The sequence below is a fragment of the Glycine max genome, chromosome 7 (genome assembly GCF_000004515.6).
Source record: "Glycine max cultivar Williams 82 chromosome 7, Glycine_max_v4.0, whole genome shotgun sequence".
Classification (NCBI taxonomy): Eukaryota; Viridiplantae; Streptophyta; class Magnoliopsida; order Fabales; family Fabaceae; genus Glycine; species Glycine max.
The window spans coordinates 19,675,408-19,686,400 of NC_038243.2; the positions used below are offsets into that span (position 1 = coordinate 19,675,408).

Below are 10,993 nucleotides of genomic sequence, written 5' to 3' on the forward strand. Positions count from 1 at the left end.
AAATTCGTGATGACCGACCTTGGCTTGCTGAATCACTTCCTCGGCATAGAGGTAAGACAACAAAAAGATGGAATATTTATCTCTCAGTTTAAATACACTGAAGCTCTATTGAAGAAATTTAAGATGTACGGATGCAAATTTGTCATTACTCCGCTTGTGACATATGAGAAGTTACAAAAAGATGATGGAGCATCAAAAGCTGACACATCACACTACAAAAGTTTAATCGGAAGTCTACTATATCTCACAACCGCACGACCAAACATCATGTATGCTACAAGTCTTCTATCAAGATTCATGCAAAGGCCAAGCCAAATTCACTATGGAGCAACAAAAAGAATTCTATGATATCTACAAGGAACAAATGAGTTTGGTATATGGTGAAAAACCATGACCAACTCAAGGTTGATTGGCTATATTGGCAATGATTGGGCAGGATCAATAGACGAGATGAAGATGTTAGACACTGGATGATCCATCACTTTATAACCCAAACATCTCTTAAGGTTTCAATTAAAACAAAGATATAAATTTATTTTAACCACTTTGTTGCATGTAAGCCACATGATTGATGACTAGAAACAACACTAGACGAGATCTATCCAGGAATCGATAAATTCCTTTGCTGGAAGCATGAAGCACTTGTCTAATACATACAAACAGTGAGTGGAACAAGCATTTATTGGCATTATTCATTTATTCCACTTTATATGATTTTGTTTAAAAAGAAACATATCTATGAAATTATCCTTTATTTCCTTTTCTTTGATTAACGGTCATATTGAGTTTTGAATGACAGAAATGGAAAGTTCTAATCGTATCAAATAGAAACGCACAACATTTGCTTAATTCAGGAAATAAGTATCAATCTGCACAACAATCATAACATTCATTTCCAAGATACTCTTTGGAATTACAAGCGTCTCTTTACCTATAAATACAATGTCAAAGATTGAAGAAAAATAGACATACGTACATAGAAAGAAAAAGAGTTGTGATTTAAGAAACAAGAGAAAAAGAAGAACAATTGTTGAGAGACATTGAGCCTAATAAAGTCTATCCTTTGTGTATACAAAGTATCAGTGAAAGATAAGTGCTTTATTGTAAATCCACTCTCTCAATGTTTTAAAGAATATTTGGCTCTATATCAAACCTTTTGTTTATGGCAGCCAGGAGTGGCTTAGTGACAAAATAATACTTGTGTGTTCTTAGATTCAGGGAGAGTCTAGGGGGTGTGCCAGGAGTGGCCTTGAGAATACTTGTAAGCCAAAAGTGACACGAAAGAATATTTATTGTAATCAAGGTTGATTAGTGAAACCCTTTATTGGTTGGTAAAGGAGAACTAGGCGTAACTTAGGTTGAGTAAACTAGTATAAAATGAAGTATTTTTACTGTTCTTCATTAGCTTATTAACAATATTTCATTGTCCATCACTATCATACTTTGCATACAAGGTTTTTTTTCACACAAAAAAAACAAGTTTTCCAACTCACTGGATGAGAATCCACCTTTTGTCATTGGACGAGGGTTTTACAAACTTGTTTATTATAACAACTTCCATTTTCGAAAAGTTTTATACTTTGACTAACACACTATTCAACCCCCTTCTAGTGTGATTTGTGATATTTCAAAAGAGTACACCAGGATATGCCTTCACACTAGGATTGGGATATTTCTCTTGGGTATCTAAGAAATAAGCAACAATAGCACTATCAATAGCAGAAGCAGAATATGTTACAACTGCGAAAACTACAAGTCAAGCAATATGGCTTTAAAGATTACTTGAAGAAGTGAGTGAGTGAACAACAAGAAAGGACAACTATAATCTATTGTGACAACAAGTCAACAATAACAATGGCGAAGAATCCAGTTCATCATCAAAGAACTAAACATATAGCAATTAACTATCACTTCATTCGAGAAGCAGAAGCAAAAGCAAAAGCAAATAAGCAAATTCAGTTGGAATATTGCATGACTAAAGACCAAGTTTCAAACATATTTACCAAGGCACTACCAAGAGTCAAGTTTGAGCAATTACAAATTATGCTTGGAGTTCCAGAAATTTGCATCAAGGAGGAGTGTTGAATGGTCATGCAAATTTTAGAGGTATAAAAAGTCCTAAAAGCTTATGTCATGATTTATTTAGAAGTTAAATATACCAAAAAAGTATAAGGGTATTGTTAAGAAAAATCTAGAAAGATTTGAGACTTAAGTGGACCATAGTATTCTAAACTACTGTATAAAGTCTAGAAAAATCTATTTCTAGAAATACCATGCCACCAACCTTACTTGCTTATAAAAAGACTTACAACACCTTGTAATCACTTGTGAGAAAATCAATAACACTTTGCATTGTGAAAAAGAGCTACACCATTACTAAGTTATCTGCTACTTCTCTTCTAATATTTCTAACTACACCTACTTAAATCCCATGCTACTAACCACTATCCAACAACTAACCAATTTCCTATTCCCCTTAAATAGTAACAGATTTGGAGAGCTACTCTTCATAGGCTTCCAACGCTCAGACGGCGTAACATTATCTTGGTGTCAAACTCGGTTCTCTTCCGATTTTGTGATAGGAAAGACAATCTCTTCGTAAGGTGCTATGTTTCGGGGGACTTTGGAAATTCTGTTATGGATGGTGGTTGGGCCTTTCAGCGACTCTACCCGGCGATATCCAGTCACTGTATTGCTTGTGTAGTCAGTTATTTGTGTTCAACTATCTACCCGGCGATATCCAGCTATTAGATGTAACTAACTTTGTATTCACCTATCTTTATATATATTTTTTGGTTTACCAAAACATAAAAATTGTTGGCCAAAATCATAATTAACTCATTTTGTAAAGAGATTCGATTATCATATCATTCTCTTTACAGGAAAAAAGAAAAGATTTTCAGTCCAGATCATATTATTGGCATAATTTTCGGACTGCCTTCATTTTATATTTGTCAAATTATCAAAACAATTTGCTTATAAAACTCAACAACTGTAGAATATTTTTCTAATTCAGAAATGTATCATATATTATATTTTGTGATATATATATAATTGCAATTAAAGAACTATGAAATACAATTCATTGATTCTGATAGGATTGACGGAAGATGGACAAACTGAAATTCTACATAAGAATGATCCTTTTCTCACACGCACGTTGACATGCAAATTTCTTTCCATGTTCCAACCATTCATACCTTCAATGTACAACTCAAATGTCACCTTATTTTCTTCTGTTCTTCCGTGACAAGTAAGGCATTCCCTAGGACTTGTAAATGTCTAGCCAGAATGCATGTGGCATTTTGAGTCTTTAACCATTTTAAGGCACATACATTATGATTATATATTATTTTGAAAATATTCATTCGATTATGATAACCTTTATCGGTATTTTTTTTTAATGGGTGCCTTTCATCGCAAGAATTTTTTCACGAGAACTTGTAAGCTGTAATCGTCATCATATACCTTGAAAGTTCAAATATCACACAATATTTTTATTATTTCTATATTCATCTAATACAAGAAAACTGCAGGAAAAAAATATTTGTTATGTATAGTCTTCAATTACCAGAAAAGAAATAATTGTGTCGTCTATAATTTCATCATGACCACAAAATTTCTGTGACCATTAACAGATTATAACCTGTATATAAATAAATTCCGCCCTATTTTTTTTTTTTTTGTAACCACTGTCTCGTTAATTTGTCACACTGATAAAATAAACATATAATTTGTTAGGACTAGGTGAACATCAGAGCATGTATTACTTTAAATAATTTTTTATACTTTTTTATAATTTAAATTAATTTATATAGATTAACTTTAAATAATAGTTAAGAGCTTTAGTAAAAGTTTAAATGTATAAGTTAATTTTAATTTGTTGGAGAGTTTAATTTATTTTACTTCCTTTTTTTTCTCTGATATTTATTTATAAATATTTTTTTTATCTAAATTAGGCCTAAAAGTTGTGTGCGTGTGTCTATGTACTGGAGCTTTTTTTTTAAAAAAAAGATATCTCCATAGTTAAAACTTAAAAGTCATAAAACTAATTTTTGAAATGTAAAAATCATCAACATATAATTTTATTTCTTTTAATACGACTTTCTCCATAATAAATCATCAAACTCTTACTCTTAGAATGAAATTTTTTTACCCTTTGTTACCACACAGAGAAGCCCTATTCATTCATCCTTCCTCCCCTTTGTATTATCAATGACACTTTACAACTTCGTAAAGTATTAATGCACATTTATAAATGATATGATATAACAAATTTAATTAATGTTACATCACGTGGCGGATAGACAATAGTAACCTGGGAGCAATTGTTCCTATGATTTTTTTATATATTATTTGTATATGTGTAATAAAAATAAATTGCCTCCTTCAAAAAATAGGTATTATTTTCATATATTTTTTTATAAATGAATGAAAGAATTATAAGAAATAAAAAAGAATAAATTGAAATTAATTTTACTATTTTATGCTTTTAATTTTTTATAATATTGACAACAAAAAATTATAGAATATTTTTAAAGTATGAAAATGTGTATAAGACAACTGTAATATGTAGAGACTTATATATTTTGAATTTTGTAGTTACGATATTATGTATTTTGTAAAAGCTTGTGATATTTTTTTTTTTTGCGAAAATATTACAAACCATTGGGTTAATTATGTCTTTGGTCCCTAAATTTTTTATAAATTTCACTTGTAGTTCCTAAGAAATTTTTTTTTACATATTTGTTACCTATAATTTTCTTCTGATAATCGTATGAAATTATGTTAGTAGTGAACTAATTTACCTCGTCAGTAAAGAATCTGACAGGACGATCACATAATAAACTCTTTCAAATTAGCATATGGTAAAAAATTTATGTGGATTAAAAGAACACTTTACAAGAAAAAACATGTGTATTACATGTTTGATTTTCAAGGTAAAAAAACATTATGGAGACAAAAGTAATTTTATGAAAGGATCATGACTCTTACTTAACAAATAATTGTGGAAAATTATACAAACAAAAAACACTAAAAATATTTGTTTAGAAGTTAAAAGTGAAATTTGAAAAAAAATTACAAAACAAAAATATAATTAACTCTAAATTGTTTCTTACCCACTCTACAAAAATTCATTTCAATATAAGTTTTACTATATCAACCAATTAAAAAAATACAATTTTAAACAAATTTTATAAAAATCAATAAATTTATCACACACCTTTACACACATACAGTGTATTATTATTCTATTAAATAATACTGTATAAATATAAAAATATATTTATATATTCTTTTAACAAGTAATAAAACAGTCCTCCCAAGAGAACAAAACAAGGATCTGAAAAGTATTTTCATGATATCCATGTTTTCTCCCCAAGTGATTATGACGATGTTGTCGGATACATTACTGACTAGCTAGTCAATCATCTAGAGAGAGAAAGAAGGTGTAGAAAGTAGAAACTAGAGAGAGAGAGAGAGACAAAGGTCAAACTTTGGCAACACACTCTATACATTGGCATAGGCATAATCATTTCGTGGCCAAGCAAAACAACATACATCAATCAGAGTTCAGAAAGCCCTCCTCGTGATTAATTATCACTATTATTTACTTTTTTCATTTCAGAAACAAAATTAAAAGGCTTTTGTATACGCTTTTTAGAGATTTCAGTTCCTTGGTGATTTTTCTCTTTCATTATTTTTTTTTTCTTTTTGTCATTTGTCTACACGATGGAAGCAGCAAGAGCACCTACCATGAGGTATTATCAGTGACATGTTCGGGAATTTGCAGGACTTCTTCCCTTGTCATGTCCTTATCTCTCGATATTTTCCCCTTTCACTATGATGATTCAGTGGTTCTGTTGCTTATTTTATCTGTTTGCTTAGGGAGAAAAAGCTGCATGGCATGCCTTTTTTTTCTCCCTGTTGTTGTTTTATATATTATGAAGTGAAAGGGATATAGATATCATCCAAGTTGTGGTTTTGTGAAGACCCTTTTGACTTGAAAAGTGGAAAGTGAAGATCTTAGGATACAAGAAAAAATGGGTAGTTGTGGAAGAGAAGGTGTAGTGAGGCAGTATATAAGATCAAAGGTTCCTCGTTTAAGATGGACCCCTGAACTTCATCGTTGCTTTGTTTATGCCATTGAGACTCTTGGAGGTCATTACAGTAAGTACATTGTTCCCAAATTTTTCACTCTAAGTTTTTGTCCTTGGTTTTTGATTTCTCTGAGACCTGATAAACTTGATGGGGTGTAATGTATGGGGTGGAGGGAATAGGAAGAAAAAGGGTTCAAAGAATATTTTTTTTTACAAGTGATGTGAGAAAATGAGGTAGAAAAAGAAACGCAAGAAAGAATAAGTGTGTGTTCAATAATTTTCTTGATTGTTCTTGGTTTGTTTTACATTACCAATACTAAGATGAATTTCTCTAATGAAAGTTTTGCCTGTTTCTTTTTAATTTTTCTTTTATTCATGTGTGTAGAGGCTACTCCTAAGCTTGTTCTGCAGCTGATGGATGTTAAAGGGCTCACAATTTCACACGTCAAGAGCCATCTGCAGGTTGGTGTTAATCTAGCTGCTTACAAAATTATTTACATTAATTTCATTTTCCTTGGTCAAAGTAAACCCTTATGTTCACAACTCACTAGGCTTTTATTTGGGGTTCCTTATTTGGTTTTTTCTCTTTTTCAAAATCAGATGTACAGAAGCATGAAAGGTGATCGCTCCTGCAGACAAGGTACCAAACGCTGTTAATTTAATTTGACCTTCTTTTTACTGCAGAACACGTGTACAACTAATAGGTTTAGTTTCTTTGATCATGGCGCTTCAATAACTCCCTCATCTGCTATGCTATTGTGTAGTATTCATAAAGTAATATTTATTAATAGATATTTGGGTATTATAAGAGGTTACCTTAGGAGGAGGAGGAGAAGTAAAGGTTTTATGATAATATTTGTGTAATTCATTATTCAAAAATGGTTTCTTTTTACACCTTATATTTTTATGTGGAAGAGACTCTTTTGGACTCTCTTCTTTTTTTTAGTGATCAAAATTTATATGGTCATGTTAATTTAGAAATGGGACTCGCTATATATATAAAAAAGACCTACATATTTAATTAAATTTACATCAATTTAATCCTCTCGGGCAGAGAATAAATTTTATTCTCTCAAATAGAGAATGATAGAAAGTGTCTCCACATCATTCCTCTTTTATAAGCCTATTTATGGTTAAAAGAAAAAGGAGAAAACTCGACAGAGAGAACTCTAATCAATAGAATAGAGAAGTACTCTTTCCCACTTTTCACTATAAATGGAAGTGGAGGAATGGGATATAAAAATATAAGATGTGAAAATTTTTATTTTTCTATTCATAAAATCCATTTCAGGGGTACCATATAAATTATTTTACATAAGAATCACTTATTTTATGTTTGACCTCAATCATTCGTTAAACCTTATTTTAGCAGACAACATATAATAACATACCTGAATGGTTCATTTTTATTTTCACACCTTATATTTTCACAGTGGGACCCAAGTTTTCCTTTTTATGTTTTGTTTTTTTTTTTGTTGAGAAGCTTTTTATGGTTTGGATTTATTTTAATTTCAGTAGAAAACAAAACACACGTTAATGTTCTTATTTTCTTAACTAGGATGAGTTTTTTTTTTTTTTAATCTCCTTCGTAATAAAAGGAAGTATACGGGGATAGAGTCTAAAAGTTTCAAGTTCTGTCACGATAAGTGCCCTTAATAGTGAAGCTCCTTTAAAAGCTGGCCAGATTTTGAATCTTTTCACATTATAGATGGAAACTGGTTTAAAAAAGTAAAACACACATATTTATTGAAAAAGTGTTTATTCTACGTAAACCTAAGAATTATACGCTACATAATTGTTAACCACTAATACTCATACTAAAGACAATGGTACACTACATGTATCTATATTGATGGCCACTTACTACTTCTGAGCAAACTGCTGAGACGATGTTATACTTTTGCTTAATTTTAATAAAAATATTAATTGAATAAATACATTTAAATACTTAATAGTAGTACCTTTGTTGTAGCATTTATTGGTCAACAGGATTAATGTTCATGATGGTTTTATTATCCACCCTGCATATCGTACATTGAATAATGTAGATGCTTTCTGCATTAAAGGCATATACACGCTTACTCAATCGTTGTTTCCCTTATTGGTTGCAAGTTGTAGTTCAAAATCAGAGCCAAAAGCTAGTCTTCATGCATGTGTTTAGGAAATTTTCAACCGCATTGCTCATTTATTAGTATCTTTCCTATACATAGTTGATGCCAGAATAGACAAGGGAGGATGATAAACCAATGTGCTTTTACCATCTTCTTATAATGGTATTTTGATGAAACCCACAACTTTTCTGCTTTCAACATTTAAGATGATGGGTTGGATCATTAATGAATGACCTGTGTACAAATCCAAGCCCTGTTGATGCTACTATTGCTTTGGACCCATAAAGTCTTGATTGTTTTTTTCATAAACATTTTACTTTAACTTACACCATGTGTGTTGGTTTATCTGTTGACAGATAGGACTTCTACCCAACATAGAAAACAATCTTTTCAGAAGCATGATGATCGATTTGTTGATGAAGTGAGTGATGTTGGTTTTCACTCTTGCTTCAAATCCATTAAAAAAGAATCTGATTCCCTCTCCAGCTGCACTAATTTCTCCTCAAAAAGGTCAGCTTAACTTTATTTTTGGAATAAATTAATAATATATACACTTACGCGATACAAAAGACTTTTACAATGTCATCTAATCCAAAACTTTTATGTATTAGATAATAAATTTATTATTTTTTATAAATTTGATAATTTTTATAATAATTATCTTAAAATTTATATTAGAAGAGTATTAAAAATGACAATATAAGTTTTTTTTTCAAAAATTAATGCTAAGAAGTAAGAACACACATTCTCTGCCACATTCTTTTTTATTAATTAAAATTTATTGAAAATATTAAAACTTTGTAGGTTCAACATCATACTTAATGATTCTTTCCCTTAATTTTATATTAGTTTTAATCAATTAAATCAAGTTTATTTGAAGGAATGTGTTAAAAAATATGTACTTATTACTTCTCAAAAGAATTTGACCAACAGTGCTTGTTAAACTCTTTTTTTTACCTGAAAAAGTGTTACCATGGAAAAGTAACAAAACAAAAAGTCATGGGTCTTTGCTTGATCTTTGGCTTTTCTGAGCCAACTTTTACTTTTTAAGAAGATAAAAGAGAAATTTTAATCCTTAACGTTGGGATTCTCCTCATCAGAGCTAGAATCGAGAAGACAAGTTTACTCTCAGGAATCCTACAATGCAGCCAAAGAATATGTGAAGCAGTTCCAAATCCATACACTACTTTTTATGATTACCAGCAGAGCATGGCTGAGCAGAAGGGAATAAAGAAGATTTGTGTTTGTTCAATATGGCAGCAGACTCAACCCCTTTCCACAACCTTTCCTATGCTACCAAAGCAAGAATCAGATTTTCTCCAGGTACTCTTCTCATAGAGAGAGACAACCTATCTATCTTTTCGTACTTCATTTGTCCTTCTATATATTGGGGGTGAAGTGGTGTGTGATATTGATTATTATGGGCTTTATTTCACTGTCAAGTGAGATGGCCCATGATAACTTCTGAGTTATAGGATTCTGGACTCCCCTTAATTCCCTCCCTCTACTCACCCTAAAAACAGAAAAAAAAATGAAAATGACATGTGGTACTAAAATGTGAGTTTCCTCTTTCACTAGTGAAAAATATCAATGCAAAACATCATAATTTCTTTTGGATTTTTTTTTATGTATATTCTCCTTCAAAGATAATCATGTATTCATGTTCAACGATCACTGACTTAATTAGGTTCGTTACGTTGTAAGTATTTTCTTTGCTACCTTGATATTCACTTAATTCAAAGAATCATAATTCTTTTTTTTTTTTTTGGTTTTCCACATAAATTCTTCTTTAGAAATAACCATGTTCAATGGTTGCCATTAAATGTGAACACTCACTGTCTTACTCAATAAAAAATCGAGCCATGATTCGTTACCTTGTTAAAAAATAATTCCTTCAGCTAGACTCAACCTCAATTGGCAGCACCATGATTTTTTAAAATGTATCTAGCTACTTTGCTCCCTTATTGCCCTCTTTTTGCATCAGAATATGCATATAATAATCATCAAATGTTGGATCAATTTTATTATAAAGTCCATATGATTTTTTAAAATGTATCTACTTTGCTCCCTTAATATTGCCCCCTTCTTAGTACCTTTTTGCAAAATATAAAGAATTCCTTTTTTCACAATGTTGGGACAGGTTGCCAAATTAAATGATAAGCACCCTCTGAATGAAGTTGGGAATACTTGGAGGGTAGGACTAGGAGCAGAGGATGAAGACATAGAAGGTTGTGAATTGTCATTGTCAATCTCATTGCCACAACCCCATCCTTCCTCTCAGAAAAGTAATAATGCTTCTTCAGTCAGTGAGACCAGTGAGGCATTTTCATTGTGCCCAGAGTTTAGCAACAATTACATGGGCTGTTCTAGTTCTTCCAATGTCCCCAAAACAATTAACTTGGACCTTTCTTTGGCCATTTGAATGTTACCTAGATTTCACAAATAATTGTTAGTATCAAAAACTAGTTTACTCGATCTCACTCTACTCATTTTAGAGCAATCAAATCAGATATTAACATATCATGAAAGGCGCTATCTATTGGAACGACAATGTCAAGCTGAATACGTGCCTGTTTGGTTAATTGCTAGAATTACTTTTTGTTATTATTAGATAATGTAAAAATTTTAAATGAGTTTATTATAGGTTCACATTTTAACTTTTTTTTCTGATATTTTACTTTTAACTATATTTATCAGATTAAAATTAATTTTACCTAATTTTAAAATAACGTCTGCGGTACTTATATCATATGCTCAAACCCATGGTAAATGTCTAATAGA

The 10,993-nt window shown here is 30.9% G+C and overlaps 1 protein-coding gene across 1 annotated transcript; it reads left to right on the forward strand.

Annotated features, from left to right (window-relative positions):
* Nucleotides 1–5,420: 5,420 nt before the first annotated feature.
* LOC100810994 (putative Myb family transcription factor At1g14600) lies at nucleotides 5,421–10,762 on the forward strand. Its single transcript, XM_014778057.2, has 6 exons — nucleotides 5,421–6,171; nucleotides 6,487–6,563; nucleotides 6,702–6,741; nucleotides 8,569–8,722; nucleotides 9,313–9,535; nucleotides 10,353–10,762. Exons 1-6 carry the CDS (start codon nucleotides 6,045–6,047, stop codon nucleotides 10,632–10,634), a joined length of 903 nt encoding a protein of 300 aa, XP_014633543.1. The 5' UTR covers nucleotides 5,421–6,044; the 3' UTR covers nucleotides 10,635–10,762.
* The last annotated feature ends 231 nt before the right edge of the window (nucleotides 10,763–10,993 follow it).